Source organism: Ambystoma mexicanum, chromosome 11 (genome assembly GCF_040938575.1).
Source record: "Ambystoma mexicanum isolate Mex_15411 chromosome 11, UKY_AmexF1_1, whole genome shotgun sequence".
Taxonomy (NCBI): Eukaryota; Metazoa; Chordata; class Amphibia; order Caudata; family Ambystomatidae; genus Ambystoma; species Ambystoma mexicanum.
In genome coordinates, this window is record NC_090934.1 from 1,272,301,555 (window position 1) to 1,272,326,190 (window position 24,636).

The 24,636-nt window shown below is 45.4% G+C and overlaps 1 protein-coding gene across 3 annotated transcripts in view; it reads left to right on the plus strand.

Annotated features, from left to right (window-relative positions):
• Positions 1 to 22,981: 22,981 nt before the first annotated feature.
• PSTPIP1 (proline-serine-threonine phosphatase interacting protein 1) overlaps positions 22,982 to 24,636 on the plus strand; it is a 378,052-nt gene continuing 376,397 nt past the window's right edge. The window contains exon 1 of one of the 3 annotated variants that reach the window (XM_069624738.1): positions 22,982 to 23,524. In XM_069624738.1, coding sequence (XP_069480839.1) covers positions 23,492 to 23,524 — 33 coding nt within the window. In that variant the 5' untranslated portion in view covers positions 22,982 to 23,491. The remainder of the gene's footprint in view (positions 23,525 to 24,636) is intronic. The other 2 variants (XM_069624737.1, XM_069624739.1) reach the window with 2 other exon arrangements.

The window sequence follows — 24,636 nt, forward strand, 5'->3', positions numbered from 1 at the left end:
GTAGAGATTTCTTATGGCAGGGCACGCGTAACAGGGTCGCATTGTGGAAATTGCAGAAGGCTTATGAGAAAGGCGGCGTGAGGCTGCCGAACTTTGAGGCCTACTACGTGGCAGCGCAGCTGCTGTACGTGGCCAAGTGGCTTTCGGACGACGAAACCCCGGAACATAGACTGTTGGGAAAGGACTGCTCCCCCTTCTACCTGCGAGAGATTATTTGGGTATCCAGCACATGGATGAGGGGGCGTCCTAAGATGCTAGCGTTGGGCAGGAACATGTGGCGAAGAGCCTGCCGGATGATGGGGGATCCCCTGCCGTGCATGCCGCAGCTGCCGCTGGTGGCCTTGGCAGGGGAAGACGGACAGCTTAGGGCCATCCTGCGAACATACTGGGAGTCAGTGGGGCTGGTCACTTTGGGGGACATTTGGCAGGATGGGGCCTTGGCGGAGTTCGCAGATCTGGAGGCGGGGGCGGGGCTGCATGCGGGGCAATACATGACGTTCCACAGAGTGGTCAGGGAGGTCCGGAGCACTTGGCCCGAGACCGTATTGGCTGACGAGCCGGATGCGACGCTGGAGATTATGTATGACGCATCCGAGGGTGGGCATGAGGTCTCCAGGCTGTACGAGATGCTGATGGCAAAGGTTGGGAAGGATTTGGGGTACCTGAGGTTGGAATGGGAAACAGAGATGGGGGCCCCGATGGCGGATGGGCAGTGGGAGCGCGCCCTGGGGTACCACAAAAAAGTATCAAGGAATGCCAGGTTTAAACAGATACAACTATATATCACGCATAGGGCATACATGACCCCCCTGAGAATTTCCAGATTTCGAGACGCTGGGCGCCAGGCGTGTCCCAAGTGTAACACAGAGAACGCTGATATGATTCACATGTTCTGGGCCTGCCCTGTGATTGCAACCTACTGGAGTGAAGTGGCGCAGAAGCTGGCAGGGAGGGGCATTGTACTTAAGATAGATTCGGCCTGGGCCTGTTTGCTTGGAGGGTACCCCAGGGCGCGCAAGCTTCGGCACGTGGAGAAGCTTAAAGATTTGGCTTATACACTTGCCAAACGCAGAATAGCCATGGGATGGAAGAATTGTCAGAGGCCACGGGTGGAGGTATGGTGGCGTGACCTCCAGAAATGGGCTGCCGCCGAGACGACAGCATGGTGGGAGGCCAGCAGGGCGGGAGGGGAGGAAGAGGTGAGCTCCCTCACGGCATGGAAGGTGCTATTGGCTGAACTGTTTAGTACGGGGTCGGCCTCGGCTGGATCTGAGAGCGACGGAACCCCACCACACGGCACGGACAATGATGGTGGACACCCTACAGGCTCATAGGGGGGAGGGAAGGGGATTGTTAAGTTAATTCTGTTCTGTTTTTTCTTTCTTTTCTTTTTCATATCTGTTGTTTGGCCTTTGTTGTGGCTTGATGTGTTCTATTTATGTTCTGTTGCACTGTGTGGTCGTTATAAAATAAAATATATTTAAAAAAAAAAAAATGTATAGCTTGTACCATACCTACATTGCTACTATGGCTTATAAAGTACCCATCCACTGAATTCTGATAACCCAAAATTACTTGCACATCACTCCATTGCTCCCTAACTAGGGTCGCCCTACATAAACCCAAGTAAAAATACAAAAATACAGAAACATAGTAGTGTTCAAATTTGTATGTTTTTATAATTCTCATATATTTCTTTTTTTGTATGGCAACTGTGCTTGCCATCAATTTGAAGAAGAAACAACTTCAAAGTACAATACGTTTAATGAGGAAACTTGGAAGGAAAAAAAGTTCTTTAGACATAAACTTCGGAAATTGAAGAGGTTGAATTTGAGCCTCGAGTCCTATAGAATTGAGGCTAAGAAATGAACCACTGAATATAAATTTGGGAAGGGAAAAGGGTAATTATAACAGAACATACACAAATTAATGATATATTGTATAGATAAGGAAAAGGGTCCAATAATATAAAGAGACAACAAGAAAATATAACTAACTTGCAATGCTCCTTAACGAATCTATATCTATTCATCTCATGTAATCTTATGATAGAATGTTTACAATACAGGTGGTTCAAGGTAATCATGTATATCAATAAGGAAACATGCATGCAGCATAATTCCCAGCTAGTCAAGCACCAACATACCTCAACCAAAAGTTCAAAAGACATGCCCTCCTCAAGACCTCAGAACCTAGCCTATGAAAACTGCCAGGAGACCCCAAGATACAACAGCAAAAGAGCTGGAGGAGCAAGCTTCCCAGTTCGCGCGGTCACTCTCTGTAACAACCTTCCTCCCCACCTGCGGGCTGAACCTTCCCACCTGACCTTCAGAAAGAAACTGAAAACCCACCTTTTCAACCGATCAACACTGCACCACTTCGCCCCTTGGACACAGTAACTCGTGCCTAGAAGCCCCTGGGCTACGTGCTATGAATGTATAAATAAATAAATAAATACATTCACATGGCCTGAATATATTTAAGTTTAAATGGCTTTAGCAATGGTCTTGAGTGAGACAAGATTGTGGAAGAAAGTCTCTGGGTGTACTGCTGCTGCACCACATATACAATAACAGCAAGAGACAGGAAATGCCTTGCAACAATCAGAACAAGGAAGCGATGAGCATTCTGAGCAGGGGGCGGAGGGTGGAGGAGACTTGTGCTGGGGGAAAAGTGACTCAGAGCAAAATAGGTTGCACAACATTCACACATTGACATGTACAGGAACACGTTTTAAAGTGTGTGGAAATAACAATGTGCCCTCCAATGTGGTTTCCTTTATTTATGTTTTTGCAACCCAGTTCATGGCGGGTGATGGGCAAAGAGTTTGTAAGCAGTGCCACGGCAGATCTGTGCGGCCAACTTGTGAAATGTTGGTTGTGGCTCCCTCTGGAGGAACAGGACCCTGTAAGTCCTGTGTGGTTAATACAGCCCTCAATTGGGTAAAGTGGCGGGAATAACCGGTTCCTACATTTGCCTGGTTTGTATTTGTGCTCACCTCTCAGACTTCCTTAGTTAGCCCAATTAGTTTCAATATTAAATGATGTATCACCTTGGTTGTAACAATTGTAATCCCATATATTTAGTCGTAAAACAAATCAAATTCTTCGCGAACTTTCCCCATATTATTTTATTTGTAAACGCAGCAACGCGTGTTTCCACAAGCCCGTCTATCTAGAATGTGTCTAGACGTATGTTTGGGAACAGCTGCCTCAATGCAGTCAATGCATTCTACAGGTACACAGGTGATATATTCCCCTAGGTCTGTGCTCAATGTACTGCACACTATTCCTTAATGGTCTTTACTGAGGTATAACGGAGCTTGTTCCCCTGTTGGCTTAAGTTGAACTCTTATTATTCTCAATGTAGTCTTCACTTGTCTTATCTCCTGAGTGGACCTACGGATAAACCTTCTTGGGTGTGCCTATTGTGCTGTGCACTTTCCTTTGGAATTATTTTACTGTTAGGTACTGGAAACTATTTCCCCATTATCCTTTACTGAAAATGTTTTGCTCCCAGTGTAGTCATCGCTTGTCTGTTCTCTGTGCGGTAGTCCTTTGACTATTTTTGCTCAGTTTTTGCCTTCCCATCTTCGGGCACCAGTGATTGTCTCCCTGGTAGTATCCTCTTTAGATAATTGTAATTCGCTGTTCTTTTTGCAGCCAGCCTATCGTATTAGATGCTTGCCAATTCTACAGAACACTGTGGGCTGCATAGCTACATCCATGTTTCGTGGTGCCCATATCTCCCCGGTCTTACGTAGCCTCCACTGGCTGTCGGTGGTGAAAAAGGTTAAATTCAAGGCTCTTTGTCTGTTCTTTTGTGCCCTCCATGGCACAGGGGCGGCCTATCAGCAGGCCAAGTTCAGGTTTACGTGCCCCACAGCTTCTTGCTTTTCTGGTCGAGGTCCCCCTGTGACAAATCAACTTCCGGGGCACTAGTGGTCCAGGGATGAATATTAGTATCCAAACAGCCCACACCTAAAGTACACCAGAAGGGATCCAAACAGATTGGAAACACAAGTCAATTATAAACTATTGTGGTTTATTACGCGGTCACATTCAACTCAGGGAGTTCCTTTTCACGCCCCCCCAAACCTCCCAACGTATGTGGCACACAATAAATCACTATGGTTTTGTTTTTGGTTGAGTTTGGTAAGGCCTCCAACTCGTCTCGCACGCAACCCAACAAATACCCGGTGCCACAATGGACTAGGAACTAGGCCGGTGTGTATTCAGAATATAGATTTATTAATTTATTTAAACCAAATCTGACAAACAGACTAACATCAACCACCAATGCTGTGGCAACACATGAACAAAAATTACTTCCATAAAGGCACCGACACATAGATAACACTGAAATATGCAGTCACAATTATTTCTTTTTAAATCATGCACCAATACAGAAAAAGAACAATTTAAGACACACAGTGAGTGCTGATTTGGCTATAATACTTTTCTCCCAGCAACCCCCACCCTCCAAACATCAATTAGACCTGACCCCTCTCAATTGAAAGCCAGTGGCAGAGAGTGGGAACACAATGGGTAAATCGTTTTGGGATTCTAATCACAGATACAATATGAGAGAAAAAAAAGTAATGGGAATTTCGTTTTGCCATACCTAAAACGAACAGTCAGGGCTTTGTGGTTTTGGTCAGAGCACAATGGGAACAAGGGGGCACTTTCGTTTTGCACCCTGCACATGCAAAGACACTACCAGGCTTCTCACTTCTGATTTAAAATGAAGGGGATTAATGGTGAATTTCGTTTTGCACCCTGCACACTCATGTGGAAACAGGGTTTTGGGATTCATTCTTTTGGCAGATCTTTATGTCTATACCGTCTCAAAACGCACTGGGAAGAGCTTGTTGCTTTCGAATGCCAACAAGACCCATCCTGTGATTTCTATAGGGGCATTAATTGATTTCATTTAATTAAATATACTAAGGATCTACACGACAAACAGGATATTTTGCTGTGGGGAAATAACTAGAACAATATTTGAAAAATATAGGGCCCACACAATCTATGGCTTTGGGGATAGTTTTACTTACAGGAGAGGCCTTGAAATGGGCATCAGGGAACAGCAGGGCACCGCTGGGACAGCAAGGGTGTCAGTCAAGGATTGTCTCCTCTGAATCCTCCATGGGGTCCCAGTCAGCTTCTACGTCTCCTGGTGTTCCTGTCTTCAATGCAAGATTTGGGCCTCGCTGCTGGGATGTTTCGCTCAAGATTTCAGCTGAAGGTTACCTCCTGGAATAAGTGGGAAAAGCCCAGTTCTAATGCAAACTGGTTTACTTATTGGGCAAATGACATCACCCATTGTCATGATTCCAGTGAAAGGGATTGGCTGGTTTTCTCTACCCGCCTCCCACCTGTGTGCTAACATGACAAGGAGATGAGGGGAGTGAGTTTAGGACAGCTGTGGGAGGAGAAAGCTTCATCATCCCAATTTGACAGTGTGCTCGGCATGTTTTAAAACCCAAAAATGTCTCAACATAGCAAGTACCCTAAATGTTCAAATCTTTACATGTATGAATATATTTTTAAGAACTACATTTTAAGGTGAATCAGATGACGCTAATCTTAAGTTGGCACGCCCTGCCTATGCAGATATACGTTTTTTCTTCATTTACTCGGTAGCTGTATCAGTGAAAAATATGCCACTTTATAATTTGGGTTAACTGCAGGAGAGGTGGAGTTTTATGGCTCAAGTAGTGTTCGAGGAGCGGAGCGAGCGGATTCCTGCCGAGTTCTTGGCCGTTCTTGCTAGCCCTTTTTTGGTCTCTGCAGCGTGGTTCAGCAAGGTTTAACTGCAGGAGAGGTAGAGTTTGCTGGCTCAAGTAGTGTCCGAGGAGCAGAGCTAGCAATGTCCTGCCGAGTCCTTGGGTGTCCTTGCTAGCCCTTTTTTGGTCTCTGCAGTGTGGTTCTGCAAGGGTTAACTGCAGGAGAGGTGGAGTTTGCTGGCTCAAGTAGTGTCCGAGGAGCGGAGCGAGCAGAGTCCTGCCGAGTCCTTGGGCGTCCTTGCTAGCCCTTTATTCGTCTCTGCAACATGGTTCAGTAAAGGTTAACTGCAGGAAAGGTGGAGTTTGCTGGCTCAAGTAGTGTCCGAGGAGCAGAGCGAGCAGAGTCCTGCCGAATCCTTGGGCATCCTTTGGCATACTGCGGCGGTGTGGGTATTCTACCACGGCATTGCTGTCCTCACTGCCAAAGGTGTGAAAGGAAAATTTCTCTGTGACTCTGTGTCATTGCTCCGAGTTGGGTGGCGGACAAATGCAGCTGCAGGTACTGTAGTGCCGAGCAGGCCTCGAGAGCGGGGAAGGAGAGTCGGACTAATGCAGCTCCCTTAGCTGGCGGGCATGCCCCGCCCTCATTAGGTTTTCGGCCCGGCTCTGGAAACTTAGCTCTATACCGGCAGCTTTGTGTGTGCCCCCATGGTAGGTGAGCTGAGGCCCGTGTGAGGGACGTTGCTGTGTGAAATTGGGAACCTTGGAGGACTGCCTAGATCTGTTTAAATCGTTTGCATTTTCTGGAACTTGGATACCTCTGAAAAACGTTGTATGCCTTGTATGCCCTGTCCTTTACTGCAGAAAAATCAGACAAAAAATCTCCACCTACCCTATTAAAGCTGTGGGCCCAGTGCAAAGAGGCCCAGGGCTTGTTGGAGGAGCTGTGTGTTATGACTTCTGTGACTTAGTGATTCTGCAGGTGTTTTGGGGGCTGCGAGTGTTGTCTCTAACCCACCCTTTTTGCCACCAGGAGGCTGCAAGGAGATCATAAGGAGCTTTCTCTCCCCTTGGTTGGCAATATTGAGGGGGCAATGAGCTACTGGTTCAGCTTGTCCTGAACAACATTAGTTAATAGCCTACTGTGTGATATAGGGTTCCACCCGCACTGTACTAATTATTTGGGTCCTAAGCTCTCTGTGAGTTCTGAATATTTAGCCTCCTAGTTTTTAGTTTTACATACGATATTAGTATTCAGTCATAGCTATGTTTGTTCTGTTTATGTGTTAGTGAGGATCTCCCCTCTTTTAAACTTTTTAAAGAGTTGATTCTATCTTTATTAGCTATTATCAGCTTCGCCAAAGTGTAATAATTTTTTTTATTTTTCCTAATACTATTGGACTGAATGGGGAAAAGGAAAGCTGGGGATGAGGGGAGACAGGGCGGAGTAGGAACGGGGAAGGGTGCCAAGAAATCTAAACTGGGCAAAAATGTAAAGTTAAGTAAAGTGACCTAGAAACCCAAACCCAACCATTTGCAATGATCCCTAGACTCATATATGGACACAATGGCTTCTAAAATTGTGAGCTGCATTAATGCAGCAGATAAGATTGCCGGGGAGGTAGTCCCGGACATAGGAGGGTGTCACAATAATACTGGGTAGTATGCCTCAGGAGTAAAGCCAAAGCATAAACATATTGGAAGGGCCGGTAGGGGCCAACAAGGGGGCTGGAATTCTGTGGACTGAATCCAAAGGGGTGGAAGCAAATATTTTGGGTGGGGTTGGGGTGAACAGTCCCCTAGGTGGGCACCCAGTGACCGAATTTGGCTCGGATTTTGATTCTTCCTCCCACGGAGATTGCGACAAGCTTTGGTTAGAAACTTGCTGGATGCCAAACTCAAGCCCCTCCAGCTGGTTCTCCATTCCCTACAGGCTTTAAAGGCAGGGCTATTGAATACGCTGGCTATTATGGATGACTCCATTAGAGCCCTGACATCAAAGGTAACAGCTTTGTCCTTGGAAAAGGTTGTAGAGGCAGTGGGTGCTGGCCCTGTAGATAAGGAGGGGGTTAGGGGTGGTTGGGCAGGGAGAGAGGTTTGGCAATCTCTTGAGGCAGTGGATGGGAGAGAGTCTGCCCGAACCCCCGCCGGGGCATCACCTAATCCGGTCCCCCAGAGGCAGGGGATAAAAGGGATCAAGCCGAGTGCAAGAGTTGGAGGAGGGTGGCAGAGCCCAATTTCCCATTGGGGGCGGGGGACCAAACCACTCTAAATCTGCCCCCGGCTGCCGTCCCTTTTGTAGGGGTAATTACAGGCCTACCGGGGGCTCCCGAAAGGTGCTTTTGAGTCAACGGCCTCCCTGATAAATCAATCCAGACATTGGATTAATACTAATTTGATGGGCCCATAAGTAGACCCTGGCATCGTCCTTATGGCAAGAAGGGTGGGATGGGTAGGTACTAAAATGAAACAATTGGAAGGGGACTGCGTTGTGGTGTCCTTCTCTGACCTGATAGTGGTCAGTTACAGGCTTAGTTCTAACCTCTCTAGAGGGCTTACACCTAATGGGAACAGACTTTCTAGTAGTCTACTCTCCCAGGACTACTTTTATGCGGGCCCAGAGAACAAGGTTATTCAGGATAGAGGACAAGAAGGGAGGGGGCAGGCTACTTGGTACCCACATTTTGACCATATCAATGCTGGTGGATGGAGGACCTTTTCGCATCCAGGTCGTCCAAAGCGCAGGAGGGAAATGGACTCTTCGAACGGTTTGGCATTAGCCAACCGGTATGAAGTCCTAACCTCCTGTGAAGATCTGGACTGACAGCCGGGAAAGGCAGCCCAGCGGGCTTTGCAGGTGGCCCCAGAAGCCAGTAGGGTGGACGGAGGGGGATACAAGTTATTTTGGTGTCAGACTCCCTAATGCGGCTCCCATAGAGCTCTGCCTGATTTCATGGAATATGGTGGGGTCTAGGGAAAAAATAGATAGAGCTGACATTGCAGAGCTTTTGAATAAACATGAAATCATCCTTCTGAAGGAAACGTGGGCATTGGCGACCCCATTGCTGGATGGCTATTTATCATTTTGAATTCCGGCTAAGAAAAACACGAAAGGTAGATGTTATGGGGGTTCAGGGGGTGTCCATATTTATTAGGACCTCCCTAGAATGTGGGGTAAAGGTGTTGGATACCAATATGAACTTTTTTCAGGCTATTTGTATATTCCTTGTAAAGGGTGATTCGCTCTGTATTTTCAATTTATACAACAGTCCACATAGATCTGAGGCCGAAAGGTTGTCAAGAGCAAAGCTATTTATGGATGATCTCACAGCCAATAGAAGGAATAGGTATGAGCATTATATCTGGGGAGGGGATTTTAATGTCAAACTGGGTTTGGGTTTGCCTAAAGAGCTGTTAGACCAAGTCGAGGACCAGGTGTGGAGGATTCCACAGCCACAGATGAGGGATGCTAGGGGCTGTGCCAAGGATCTTCAGCTGTCTCTCTGGCTTACAGAATGGGGGCTTTGCTCGGTTACCGGGCGTCTATATCCAGATATACCCGGCCAGTTAACTTTTAATAACCATCTAGGCTTGTCAACCATAGACTACTTCTGCATCTCTCTGGACCTCTGGGAGATGGCTGAGAGCTTTGAAGTACTATCTGATCCAAATAATGACCACCTTCCCATCTGCCTCAAATTGAACAGGGCTTGGGGGGGATGGGCGCGGTAGGGATACGTTAGTTTGCCCAGTTAAGGTTTTGGCCCCTGGCACAAGAAGAATTAAGTGGGCAAAGATTAAGGAGGCCACCTACATCGTTCGACAATAGCTGAGAATGCTGCATTATTTCTCAGTGTCCTGGATGAGTCCTTGCCTCCGGGGGGAGATTGTGGACCCATTTGTGACACTTATGGCGGCCTTTTCCAAGTCCTTCACGGTTCCCTGCAAGAGGAGTGGGATGATGCCATCCATCGGGTGGTTCGACAAGGCTTGTAAAATCACCAATTGCGATCTATTGAAGGTTCTAAAGGCGCCAGTGTGCTCCAGAAGTGAGATTGCTCTTGCTAGAGCCAAATATCGGAGGAAATTGAAGATAAGAAAAATGGAGGTTGAAAGCAATGCCTGGGAGGACTTCTTGGAGGCATCTAAACGTAAAGATCAGAAGGTGTTTTGTGAATTTGTGAAGGGGGCAATTCGGGGTTCATAGGGGAAAGGTCTAGTGGTACCCATGTGGAAGAGGAAGCGTGGCTAAAGCACTTTGGGTGCTTGTTCAAGGGTGGCAATGAAGGGGTGAGATCAGCTGCGTGTCAACCTTCTTTGAAGTTTAGGCTGGAAGATGTAACCAGGGCAATTAGTCAATAAGCACATAACTGTGCGCCGGGCCTGGATGTGATATCCTCCAACCTATTCAGGATCCACCTGACCTTTGGGCCCCACACCTAACTTTAGTGTTTAATGCCTGCATGGAGTCGGGTAGCTATCCTCTATCCTGGAAAAAAAGCCATTATATATCCCATTTACAAAAAGGGGGATGTAGCCTGCCCCACCTCATATAGACCAATTTCCCTCCTGGATACGTCTTTCAACATTTTTGGAAGGGTTTTGTTTGGGTTAATCGGATCTTGGTTCGCACGGCAGGCAGTTTTGTCCGATATACAACTAGGCTTTCGTCCCAGTGTTAGGACGTTAGAGCAGAGTCTTAATCTCTATTTGTTAGTGGACAACTCTGTTTTTTGTAAAGCCGAGGGGGTTTACCTCGCGTTTATGGAACCGAGCACAGCCTTTGACAAGGTGGATAGATCTAAACTTTGGCCCGTGCTCGGGTCTGTGGGTTGCACAGGGGCCCTTTTGAAGGTCTTGGTAGAGATCCACAGAGACAATGAGGCCTGTGTCCGCAGTGGCCCGGGGGGGTGGTCTCTGCACATTCTGATTTAATGTGGGTTGTAGTGTTCGGCAAGGCTGTGTCCTTGTACCTATCTGTTTATGTCTATACATTAATGGGCTTTGTAAGGATCTAATAGGGTCAAATGCGGATTTCCTGGTCTTGGGAGGGGTCGTGCTTTTCCTGTGCTGGTTTACGGGATGACACCATTTTGCTAGACGGGACCCCAAGAGCCCTGCAAATTCTTATATTTGCGTACGAATCCTTTATGGGCAACTTGGAGTTAAAGATCAATACCAAGAAGTCGGCCGTAAGGCCCTGTGTAGGTAGTAAGAGATCTGCAAAAATGAGGCCCATGCTTTGTCATGGAGAAATTATCCCAAGGGTAAAGGTCTTTGACTACTTACGGATTAGGTTCTCTGAAACCTTAACAGGGAAGGCACACGTACAGAAACAACTAGTTAAATTTACCCAACAAGTGGGGGGAATCTCACGTTTTGTTGTGAGTCGTGAGGGCAAGCCTCTGGATGTTGTGTTGAAAATCTATCTGGCCCAATCGAAGGCTGTCACTCTGTATGGTGCCCCGTTATGGGGCTTCCAAACGGCTCATGACATCCAAGTAAATGAAAATGTGTTCTTTAGGAAATTACTGGAGCTTCCAAACTCGTCTGCCTGTATCTCTATTTATAGAGAGCTGGGCATGGAGTTCTGGGAGGACCAGTGGTCATATTATTTTCTGGGTTAGGATCTGGGCAAATGAACGAGCCACACACTGTCATTTTATAATTAGGGCCCTTATGGCCAGGGCTGGCTGGAAAAAAATCCTGTGGCTCCAATACATAGATAACATTCTGGTTGGGGGGAAACACAAGATCCATATCCCCTAGATGCTTTGCTGGCCAAGCCCCAGCTCAGAAATTTTGAATCTGTATTGGGGGAAATATTCAATGTAAAGAGATCTCTGCAGGAACATGTGTTGACGACAGAGAACACGCAGTAATTAGCCGGGTCAATGAAATATAACCCTACTTACTGTGGGGCACAACAGGGAAGGATCGTTGTTTAATTACCCGCGCAAGGCATGATTGTCTCCTTCTGAGGAGTATCACCGTCAACTGGATTGGCTATGTGGATTCGGCGGCCTGGCCAGTGTGTGGCCACATCAAGGAAGATTTGGCTCATCTGTTATTGTTCTGCCAGGGCTACAGGGGGATACTTCGAGCAACTCTGTTGGCAATTCTAAGGGAGGCTAATATTCGCCTCTACAGATCTGCCATTTTGTTTCTCGTAAGTGCGAATTCCATTTTAACTGCATGGTCACAGTTTTCGTTCTTGAAGAGAGCTATGTATTTTAGGAAGCAGTTTTTAACCTAATAAGCTCCATTCTGTCTGTATTATTGCTCCATTATTCTGTAACGGAATGGGATTTTTGTCCTCAGGATTTAGCTATCTTATGGTGTTATGATGGTTCTAGGCATTTTTGTACTGCATTTGTGTTGTAAAATCTGTGGCAAATGAATTGAACGGGAATTGATTATGAAGAATGTTTTATTGAGGGGTTTTTAATGATGTATTGTATTGTGTCATGTTTTTTGTATTTAATGGTTGATGTATCCAAATAAACTTACTGACTGACAATTCTCATGTGACTTATTTCCTTCGCGCTCACACCAACTTTCAAATCCCTCGGAATCTTAGGAAGGCCCAAATCAAACTTTCATTAAGTTAATAATGTTTATCACACAAAAATCGTTTTTGCATGGTTCAAAGGGGGTTACTGTCACCTTTAATAAAAGTCTGGAATGACAGTTGTGGCACATACGCTGCCCTTTTTATGCAATAATATGTGTTTTTCCATTCACTTAAACTGCTATTTATTTCCTTTATTCGATTTCAGTTTCATGTTCCCTTAACAATTTGACTAGCCAGAGCCTAGCTCATGTTGATGTTCGCCTCCCCTTCAAGGCCTGCAAGGGCCCTCATCACAACTTTAATGGACATTTTATGGGAATTGTGACCTCAAGGTCACATCTGCTTAAAGAACAGGCATGGCCCTTATCTGTTTTTCACGGCGGTTTCAATCTAAGCAGTGTATTTCTTTCTATATTTAAGTAATGGCCCTGATCGATGGCTGACAACCAGATCCCTTTCTTCAGGGCAGCAGAGGAAAGGTCTTGGAAGTTAAGTTTCATTTTTGGAGAAATTACCGGCTCATGTACCCTGCAAGCAATGGCCTTTTAAACTCACACATAAGGCATTTTACATGACATCTTGTAAAACAGTTTCAAAATACATGAGTATCACTTCTGGATTGTCCATATGTATATGGCTGTTATATGAGAAAACCATGTTCCAACTCAAAGTCTAACAAGCACTTTTCTCAGCATACTATCATTTGGATGAGAAATAAACCAAAAAGGAAATTAATTTCTTGTAAATTGCAATGACTTTGGTTTCACTTTGGATGCCTGGAGCACAATCTGGTATTACATTTAAGATAATGTACATACTGCTGTCTGTCTCATTAAGTAAAAGTGCAACTCCCCATGGATTGAGTCAAAACAGCATTGTCAGAGACATGTCTTTCTTTTCCTTGCTAAAATGCATTGCGCATATCTTCGCACTTTTGATTCAGGCCCACTTTCTTTCCTTTAGATTTGAGGCCTGTTTTTGGTTCAATAGGCCTCATGTCTGACATCACCATTTCTGTGCTGGCCTTAGATTTCAATGGGCATTTGCAAATCACTCTGGCCTCTTTATTTCTGGGGCTATATTTCACAAAACCTCCTTGTCCAATTGTAGTAACTTGGATGGAACGGCAGGCTTATCTGCAAAAGGTTGTGGATCGTTAAGTTAGTTGCAACACAGCGAAAATACAATTATTACCCAATGATAAAAGGGACTGTCCAGTCAAGGTTGTATACAAATATCTACTTTATTATTATTACAACATACAGTTCTAGTATACTACGAAATACAACCCACCCTGCAAAGGAATGCAGAGGACAGACAGTTTTATAGAAGGAAAAGGGATGCACTCTGGATACTGACAGAAGGGTAGTCGGTATAGTAATTAATCGCAATAGTTCAAGAATACTTGGTTCAACACAAAAGGAGCAATGGGTTGTACAACATCACTAGGGGCTTTCAGAAAAGGACCAGGTGACAGAACCACAATGGACCTTGTGCTGCAGGAGTTCTTGGTGCTCGAAGGGGATCGAGTCAGTTTTGGGCGCTATGCAGCTTCTGGGAAAGACCGGAGACAGCTGCGGGTATCAGGCGGCAGGCAGTTCGGCTAGCAAAGCTGGACAGATGGCTGGAGGCTGGCCTACACAGCGGCTCAGGGTCAGGAATAGTCTCAGTGCTGGTTGGCGGGTCTGAAGCAATGGTCGAGGCGTCTCAGATAGCTTTTAGCGACTGCAGCGTAACAACAGTCAGTGGTGCAGTCGGTTGCAGCTTGTGGGGCTCGACTGGCTCGAAAATGTCCTTTAAGGTAGATGTTGGTAGATGCTTGTCGATGCACTTTTAGCAGCTTGTCTGGCCTTGTGTTGTCCTTTAAGGCAGATGGCCCAAAGCGGAGGAGAGTGTTGCAGGCACCTGCCTTGTCCTTGCTTTGGTTCAGAGACTCTCTGGCACTTCCCAGCTAGGAAGCTTGCTGCAGAGCCTAGCAGGGCATGCTGTGTGCTTGCTGGTTACGGGTTCTGGACCTGCTGTAGGGTCCTCTGCATTGGGTATCTCCCTCTGTTCCCTGGGAGATGTTTAGGGCGGGATCTTGATGCCCTCTTTGGAGGTCCTGGTCTTCCTTCACTGACGGAAGATGTAAGGCAGACAGGGTCCAATTATGAGTTCTTCTTGCTAGTCATTGTGAAGTCTTCAGATGATCTGCCAAAAGAGGGGCTCGGCCTTCTTTAAGAGCCAAATAGGACACAGTGATTGTTGTAGGCTAAACCTACCTTAATGAACCAATCCTGGGTCCCCACCAAAAATATCCTGTATGCAAGAGGTGCTAACCAGAGTGATTTGCAACAGAAAAGGTAAATTGATGAAAACATGCTAAGTCCCACCCATCTTCCTGTCTGCTGCGGATCAAATTGGCTCTCTGGTTAATGGAGCTCTCTGTGGTTCCTGATTAAAGCGGCATGCCTGCCTTCAAGCTGTGGCAAGACCAGACATTCTGTCTCTGTCAATCCACATACTCATATTTTCTAATTGGGGTCTCCCTGCAGGGATGAATACTGTAAACATGCAGTCCCAGACATGACATTTCCCTGTCAATCGGTACTGAGGGCGAGAGCTGTCATCAGGTTGACACAGTGCATATTAAAGGGTGTTGGAATTTCCTGTCTCCTTTGTTAGCCTCTGCAGCCATGCCCCATGTGGGCCTGTTTGAAGTACACTCTAGCCATATGTAAATTACGGTAATCGCTGCCACCAGCGTCAGTTCTCAATAAAAGACAGGGTGTATCCATGGAGCCTTTCTTAGTTAATTAGGATGGCCATGTCAGGGGGAAGGTTTGGCCCTCCCCCATCTGGAGATGCCTTGTGTACTCCACCTGTCAGATCCTAACTAAATATGACAGGGGGACTGCACCTGTAGGCTGTGTCCACCCAGAGTACACGGGTATATGCGTATATTGTGCGGAGAGCATAGCAAAATGTGTGCGGATTAGCCCCACACATTTTCCGGAGGTTGATCTACCATCATTCAATTTCATTTAAAATTTCAAAAAAGCCCAGGTAATCGCACACCCACCGTACAGATGGTCGAATTCCTCACACCCTTGCTATAGGTTGACTCTGGTGGGTGTTCGGTCATTTTTGGTTGCAGCGTATGTATTGTGGAACTCCCTCACTCTAGCCCTTCGGAGGATGGACGGCTTCATGTTGTTCAGGAGATCCCTGAAGACTTATTTGTTTTAACTTTCCTTCCTTCTACTTGTTTAAGTCAGCGTGAAGATGCCTTCAGGCGTACGTTGTGCTTTATAAGTTAAGATAAGATAAGATACATTATTGAGGATTGGTACTAGGCATCACTTTTACCCATCATCAGTCTCCTTCTTCAATTGTGGGTGTTTCCATCTTTTATTATTGTTTAGTTTAGTTTAGTTTAGTTTAGTTTAGTTTAGTTTATTATTTATAGAGCGCACCAGACCCTGGGGCATCAGGGCACACAAGACAAGAATATGCTCAGCTTAGCTACAGGTAGGTAGGAATATCAGACAATATACAGTAGGTAGATATATACAAGGCAGGATCTGGGTTCTGAAACAAAGTATTGTTGTGCATGGGGTATGGCCAAAGAAAAAATGACCTTTTATTGAGAGATACGGCAGCCCTCACGTCACAATAGAACTTCAGCGTCAGCCTTACAACACTATGAATGCTGTGAACAGTGAACTAATAAAAAGAGAATCCAAGCCCTAACCCCTGCACAATTCACACACCTCTCAATCTCCCTCATGGCCTACTCAGCTGCCTCCTTCATAGTCCCTTTCTGTGTATTGCTGAGCTACTAGCCCTCCTTCAATTAACTATATGTTCATACAAGGATACCTTGCCTTCATCTCTCTTCATGTCCCTCATTCCTACTTTTGACCTGCACTTGGACCTGGACTGATTCAACGTCTAGCACACTCCCAAACATGTAACATGCTACTTGAACTTCAACATGCTCTTATTCACTTCGCAAAGAGATCTTGTCTAATGGAAGAGACCCTACCCAAGCAGATTCTGCCGCCCAGAACAGACCCTGCAGAAATGTTCAGTCTGCAATAAGCTATTTAGCATATGGTAGTATATTTCTGTGCACGGGATAGCCATGTGATCCTTGTTCAGTTTGATCCAGGAGGATCCAACATGTCACCTGCCAGACGTTTCTATCTACAACTGCCATGATGCTTCACCACTTACTATGCTGTGTGACAAGGTCAGTAGACTGACCTCATCAAGAGGGGATGGGAACCCTTCTCCACCTGGGTTGGGGGAGACCTACTAGGGTGGAAGCCACAGCCAGCCCTTCTCCAACGCAAGTGCCTAAATGTGCTTGGTGTGACCTATCAGAAGAAGGACACAGATTCTTGAAGGACAATTTAAGTACGGTTTAATAAATAAAAGTCAGAAAGGCTTAGATATCGCTATAGTTATGGGGTGTTCCCTACACAGAGAACAATTAAGGCGCTTGTCAGTCGTGTTTTCCGCAATGCCCATAAAGTATCTGTTCACCGTCCAAAACTACTATCTGACCCTATCACTTATCGTAACAACAAGTTACGATAAGTTTGGGCTCTGTTCTTACAGCACTTTTTTCATAATAAATGTTCTCTTCTTTCGCAACTCTCTTTATCAGTTCAGATAGTTTCTTTCTCATGCGAAGACAATTTACATTCCACTTTAGGCAAATCTTTGCTTTGTTCAACTTGTAAAGTTATATAGGCTACTTGGGCCTTTAACGCCTGATATTCAGTATCTCTCTTTTACTCAAGGTATTCACATTCGTTAAGGTTGACCTTGGGCTTCTCTCACTTTCATGCAGCTCCCACTTTGGGAACTTTATTTGTTCTTTCCTTGTATTAACAGAGTTCACTTTTAGTAAACATATTGTATTTTTACTTTCATCCCCTCTAGGGAACAGTCTTGTTCTTTTCACCAACTTATCAGAGTTCATATGTAACAATGCTAATTCACCTGTATTCACTGCTCCTTCAATGAACGTTATGGATTTTGTATTAATTTCATCACAGTTCCAGTATAGTAATTCTTCTTTCATATTCGTACTGAGTTATTCATTCGGTATTATATTTTTCGTTATTCTTCCCGTGCCTCCCCGTTCCCCTGTTACCTTCATTCTTCTTAGGAAATGTGTCTAGCATTGGTTTGATTTCTTCGATGTACTTCTGTACTTGCGAGCTGGCTTCCTCGGCATCCCTCACCTGCAGTCCCCAAACTTCTTCTGGTTTCTTCAGCATCTCACCAGGGACCTCTGTTGCTTGTAGCAGTTTCCCTCGGATGGTTTTGGAATTGTTGAGTGGGCCAGCTACCCACCATGATTCACTCAGAGTCACGCCACCACCAGTTCTTCTCCTCTTGGGGTCTCGTGCATGCTGATAATTCAGCGTTTGTTCTCTTGCTTTCCAGCAAGTTTGTAATTTGTGGGTCCAGCGTCCCGCTATGGCTCTGCCTGTTCTCAGGCACACATCAGCAGTGAACCTCCCTTGCGTGGAGACGTACTGCTTTCTCTCTCTTCCCTCTCGTTCTATACATGACAAGTGTTCTCCTTTCAATCCACTCATCTCAGTGTGTACATAAACAATTACAATTACAAATGAAATCCAATCTTCTCCAATTCCCCTGTTCTCATTGATCACATTTTATCTTAACTGCCATCTTCAGCTCATGTTTACAGCACACCCTTTTTTGGGGATTTGTCTGTAATAGGTCGTGCTATCATCACATAGTTACACATTTAAGCATAAACATAATTCATTACAAGTTCCAGCTGGCCTGAGACCTTCTAACCCCACAGGTGACTGCACACAGTTTGCAAAGACACTTCAACCAATATGGAGGGGGGAAAGTAAATAAGTTTCCTTTGAACTGGTGATAACCATCTCATCCACCCAGACTTGCAGGCGTCTCTGGAACACTCTAATCTAAACATAATCATACGATTACTACGCTGGGTTTACTGTGCCGGCCAAAAAATGCAGACTTTATTATTTTTGTAACCCCATTTCTCAGAATATATATGTGGGGGATGGGGTAAAGTAAATAATTAATGTTGGGGGGAGTATTGGGGGTTGCGGGGGTATCCCCCCACATATATAGTCTGTGAAAAGGGGGTAAAAAAAAAGAAAAAAGTCTGCATTTTCAGCCTGTGCAGTAAACTGGTTCGCAATAATCACATAGATCCATCTAAACAACTACCAATTCAACATGCATGACCTCCGGACACAATTCCAGGTTTATTACTGGTCAAAAAGCAAATGGTTGGATTCCCTTGGACAATAAATAACAAACTCCCATGCACTTAAAAAGATTACATCTCCTTTCTGCATTACTACCAAGTCATAAAAACCCCAGGCCCGTCTGTGTGTGACCATCTGATTATTGTTGCAGCTGCCCTATGTGAGGGGTCAGTAATGTGAGACTCACGACTGCATTTAGTTTTCTTGGGATTAGACATTTTTTCATACACAAAATTGTGAATTAAACCCTAACTAAACCTACTCTACGAGGGGATTCCCTAACAAGTCTGGGATCAATGGGAAAACCTAGCATTCACAAAACAAACCCTCACACTAAACAACATAAACATTCAGAGCAACGTGAAAACAATATAAATAAAAGGTTACCTAACACCCAGTGTCTTGGATGACTTCTATTAGTCGTAGGCAGATCCTGCTCCCTTGGACTGTCCCAAAGTCAATTTCTTCCAAGGAAAAGAAAGTCTTAACCACAAAGTCTTGAAAAGGTTCCAGAGAAACAAATGTTCACACAAATAGAAATCCACTGGCAAAAGTCTCTTTTTTGCTTGATGAAAAGATTCCCCTTTACAGTTCCACAAAGAAAATAACAGCACCAATGGGGTTTCCTGGATGACTCCCATCCAGGAAAGATTAGATAAAATTGAAGACAAAAGTACCACTTCTGCTTACATCAACTTTTGTAAATGTCAACTTCTGTGGCATCTTTTATATACAGTTTGTAAGGATGATTCTGCTTAAGGTTTGCTCTCTCTTCAGCAACTTCCTTCTACTAGAAAGACTGTGGGGGCATGTTCTCCTGCCCCACAGTTGGCTTCAGCTTCCACTTCTTCCAGCTACTACAATTCTGACAAGAATCTTGATGACCAGAGTTCTACTGCTGCTACTACAACTTCTGATATTAGGCAGGTTTGCTGCTACAACTGCAACTTCAACTTTAACAAGACTTCTTCGACCTCTACAGGTTGGCAAGGCACTCTTCTCTCTTGTGTGGCAAGAAAGGACAGCCTCTTTGCCTGTCTTGCAGCCATCACAAAATTAGCTTCAAACCTTTAGACCACTTGTTCTCTCTTCACATAGTCTCAGCTATGCTGATTTTAAAACAGCTTCTTTTAACAAGTACCCAGCTCCCTTCCTCAGCTTCATATTCACCAAAGGTTACCCCCAAAGCTGTGGTGCCACTCTTCCAGCTTGGGATGATCTTGTCACATTTATTTTAGAGGACCCTTGGGTAACAACAACTTCAACAACTACAGTACACTGGTATATATTTCTTAACTGAGCGGGATTTACTTTTAGAGAGTTCACTATGGGTTTGGTAATACTTGTTCTGGCTTCAGCTTCAACCACGTCTACAACTTCTGCTTCAGCCTTTGATATGTTGCAAGATATGGACTTCTTACTGAAAACTAAATTAGGCACACACAATTTCATTTTACTCTTGAATTGCCAATTCAAAGAGAGATACACATTCCCACCTTTTGGTCAGCATTCAGCTTCCAAGTTATCAGGAAACATTGTCTCATGCACGGTCTCTGTAAATGGTACTTGCAACACTTTGGGAAAGTAAGTTCTACTTCAATTAAGCTTACCAGCAATGTTCTCTGTGTTAACAGGAGCCACGCGACCACTCGGCAACAAGGTGTTTCTAATATTAGGGAAAAGAGATGCTTTCACTACACGCAAACATTTTACATAAGCATGTGTTATATTTCCCTTATCAGAAAGACTTCCCACTTCTGCAATCAACTTCTACTCGCTTAGATGTATGCGCAAGCGCAATAAAGTTGGCTGTGGGCTACTGCTGCTTCCCAGCTTGGTTTCATCTCCTGCTACTGCTACAGGCACTCTTGGGATCCACACCCCTCTGCTGCATGGGTTTCTCCGATCTGACTTCATCAAGGGAGAGTCTCCTACTCTCCAGTTTCCCTCAGCTTGCTTCTGCACATGGGCTTTGGGAGAAGGCACGACTTCAGCTCTGCAATCACAGCAATTAGGTGCACCTGGAAAGACTGTCTGTTGCTTCCAGTCCCTTCCAATGCTGTCACAGCCACACAGGTCTTGTGAGCACAGGACCAACTCAGAGCCTGCAGCTGAAATCTGCCCTGCATCCCTTCTGTGGTCACACTTCCTTGTGAACTGCCAGCCTTGTGCTCATGCTTCTTCTGCTTCTCCTACTGTCGACCTTTCATCTCCTACTCCGGCTTCTTTCTCCTGCTTCTCCCTGCTGCATCCTTTTATGCTCCACAGGGGGGCTAGTTGGTTTCAGATACAGGCCCTTAGGATTCATTGCCGGATCTTGCCAAAAGCAATTAGGCTTACCTGCCTTACTTGGGCTCCTGCATGTCTATTCAGCCATCATCATCTTCACAGTCCCTGAGGAATTCTGGGACTTGTAGTTTACTTTGGGAACATTCAATTTCTCCACTTCTTCAGAACAGCAAAAGGCCATAAAAAGGGTAGGATTACGGGGAAAGTTAAAAATGGGTTCCTCCCAGTCTTCCTGGTCTGATTCCCCCTCCTATGTGATCCTCCCACAGTACACCACCCAGAGGGTCAGGATCAGAGAGCGCCTGCCTTCCCCATGCCACATGAGACGGGTCCCAGACCAGGTTCTAGGGGGGAATCCCGTCAGATTCTTCACACCTTTGTCGGCCTTCAACCTTGTAAAACCAGTTTTTTCAGTCACTCAAAGTTTACATCCCTAGTTCGGACTACAGAGCCTAACCACATTTTTGAATGAGCACAAGGCATACCAATTTGTACATTTCCCCATATACGTATATCAGTGCAACCATGTTTAAAACTACTGTGTCATTTTTACAGTGGTTTCCTCATTATTCAAATCTCCTCTCTCAGAATTCTCATTGCCCAGTTTCTAGGCGCTTACGTAGCACACCATACCCAGATTGTATTTATATTTCATTGATGATTTTGACAATTATCTTGCTGCGCGCATGCAAATCTTAAATGTATCAACTTAAACACAAAGTAACACTTAAAAGTAACACATATCCTATTCTCATTAACTACGCTGGATACATTTAAAATATGGCATGCAACATGAACTCCTCTTTCTCATCAGGACTTTCCTGACCACCCCAACACCTTGCGTAAGGATTGTGTGCCTTTCATTCACAGTACACCACATTTTCATCCATCTGTATGGCAGAGAGGAGGGGCGGAACACAACTTGCATTTCCGCCGCCTCCCTTTCTCTGCTTGCTAGAAATGGCCAAGCATTTATGTTGGCATGCATTTTCAAGGTGACGCAAATGTTGGGGATCTCTATGGAGCCTGCCAGCTTTATGTGTCAACATAAAGCAGGCAGACTCTATCGGGATTAATTGCAAATGCTGCTTACCATGCTTACTTACCTGGCAGACAGCGTTTACAATTAAATGCTTCCCTAAATTCCTGCATGGCAGGCAGCGTTGACTATTACAATTAAACACTGCTTACCATGTGTACATGGCAGGCAGCGTTTACTCATTTGCACGGTGAAGTGCAAATGTGCAGGGCAAAAGACACCTTTTGACCTACACATGTGCCCTCTGACGTGCAAATGTCCGAAATTCGGTGGAAGGGACCTGGCTATGCATGAGTGCAAACATACCAGGTCCTCACTGGGAAATTACGGTTTTATATAAAATTATCTCCCGGTTATTATTATTATTTATTTTGTATTTCTTTTATTTTAGCATTCATAGCAGAAAACCCAACCCTCAGTATCAGGGAGCTAGTTACAGTAAGTGCAAGTGACATTTTTCAAAGTGCAAAGTCATGCATACAAGTTACAGTATACATGCGATAAAACAACATCTAGGATCACCTTATGGTAAGGAGGACCACAGCAGGTATGTAAGCAGAAATGAGTGACAATATAGGTAGGGATTACAAGTGGCGGTATGGTGGGGTTAGTCCCCATTTATGGAACCCATGAGGATTTCTGCAGGATTGCCAATGGCGGTAAGTGCACTGAGTGTAATTCTGCCCAAATGGCTGTTTTCTTAGTGGTACTGTGACAGAATTACCTCCAACATTTTGCTGGAGGTTTTTCCTCTACCTTACCTCCAACCCCATAGTTTGATGGTGTCATAATGCAACGTTCCGTTACCACTGCATTACCACTTCTTTTGGCCACCGTGCCAAACTCATAATGAGGCCCATATCGATTCTAACACGAGTTGCTGCAGTCTCTAGAGAACATTTCACAGTCACAGTGACTTTTTCTCAACAGTTGTGGAAACGATATGATCCGGGGGTGACTGGAGCTGTTAAAAAAAGTTTAAAATGACACTCAGCAAGCAATGCGTTTATCAAGACTTAGTAGGCGCTCAAGCAGGCTACTGTTTTGCAGTTTAAATCAGCTGCATTTCCTGTTGGGTGAGCTTGTGCCATCCTTGTGGTGGCGAGGGGAGGGGGCGGAGGTCACAACGCTGCCTGCTTGTTGCTCCCCTGCTCCTGCAGACTGCCAGAGAGACGAGAGAAGTTAGGGTGCACGTTGCACACGGCCCTGGAGCTTAAAGCTCGTCTTATTTTGTATTTCTGCGCGGTTGCTTCACAAGTCGGTCTCTGTGTAGGAAAGAGTGCTCTTCGAGGCCTTGTGTGCACGTGCGGCTCGTGAGATCATCTGACAGCTCAGGGGCACTTCCCCATTTCCAACCCCCCGCTCCGGCAGCGAGGGCACTCGCAGGTCCCGGCGTTGTTGCTTCTCGGTTCCGGGGAGTTAAGGCTGCAGCAGCTGGAAGCATCGCCTCTCCTGGGCTCCGAGGAACGGGCGAGGCTGACAGGACAACAACAAAACCTGACAGACTTCGATGCTCCACCTGTTGTGGGTTCGAGCCCGCCCTGTGCACGAGAGCCACACGAGTTCAGTTGCAGCTCCCAGAAGCCAGGATGACTCGGCTGGAGTTCAAAGATGCATTTTGGGTAAGAGCGTCTGCATCTTTCTGCTTGATTTGATTAACACTGCTCCCTCCATGGGTAAACGCCTTTGCTGCACTACAGAATCCATTCTGGATTGGATGCCAGGTTCGCGCCTGGCATGGGGACCCTTGCGAGTTCTGCTCACTGGCAGTTGCCCAGCTGTGATTCACGGCTATGCCAAACCGATGACTCCATGTCACCAGGACATCACGTTTCCATGCTAGTTTTCCTTTTACAAGTCATTGGTGTATAGCGCTCAGATCCAAGTCCTACGAATTAACAAGGACAACGAATTCCATAATTTTTTACTTTGTTGAATGAATGCCACGGCTGGAGCAGTGATTAATTAAGTCTCCCCTAGAATTAATTTATGAATGAATGAACGTCTTGCCATGCGTGACACTGAAAACCGACTCTCGTTAAGGCGCTACGTGTATGACGAGGGAATGCTCTGATTACTTAACGGTAATCTTCATTACTCCTAGCCCTACTCTTCCTCGTCACCGTCTTTAATCTAGCTAATGATATGGCAAGCAGGGCAGTGGCGAGGAAGAGGCACAGTGTGGCAAGCACTGCTGCTTTTCCATTGGCGGTAAGTGCATTGTTTCCTACTTGCTTGACTGACATTTGCACTTATCTGAGCTGCCGAGCTGTGATTCTTAAAAGCAATTACTTCTGTTTCCCTTATTATGGAAAAACGTGGACGCCCCTTTTAACATGTACATTTCAATTTGTTCTAAGATGTATCTTCGAATATGTATGGATGAAGTGATGGATGAAACATCAAGAAGCCATCCGTTGAGCTCTCGAGCTGTTCCATGTCAGGCGTCAGTAGCTCGTTCAGTGCTGAATGTGTTCTGTAAATTATAAATGCAAAACTACAAGATCCAGAATGCAAAGCAGGAATGTTTGAGCTACTTCCCTGCTGTGGGACGATTTGGAAGAGCTGTCTAATATCCCCCCCAATTCAGAAAGAGTATGGGGCGGGTCGGAGGTAGTTGGAGTTGCTAGTCCTAGTTTAACGGAGAACGTTTAAATGTGGGTAACTGGCAAAGAAGCAAGGCTTTTTATGGGTGTGGAGGAAGGCCCAAGCGTTCATCCTTGAAAGGGTGTGC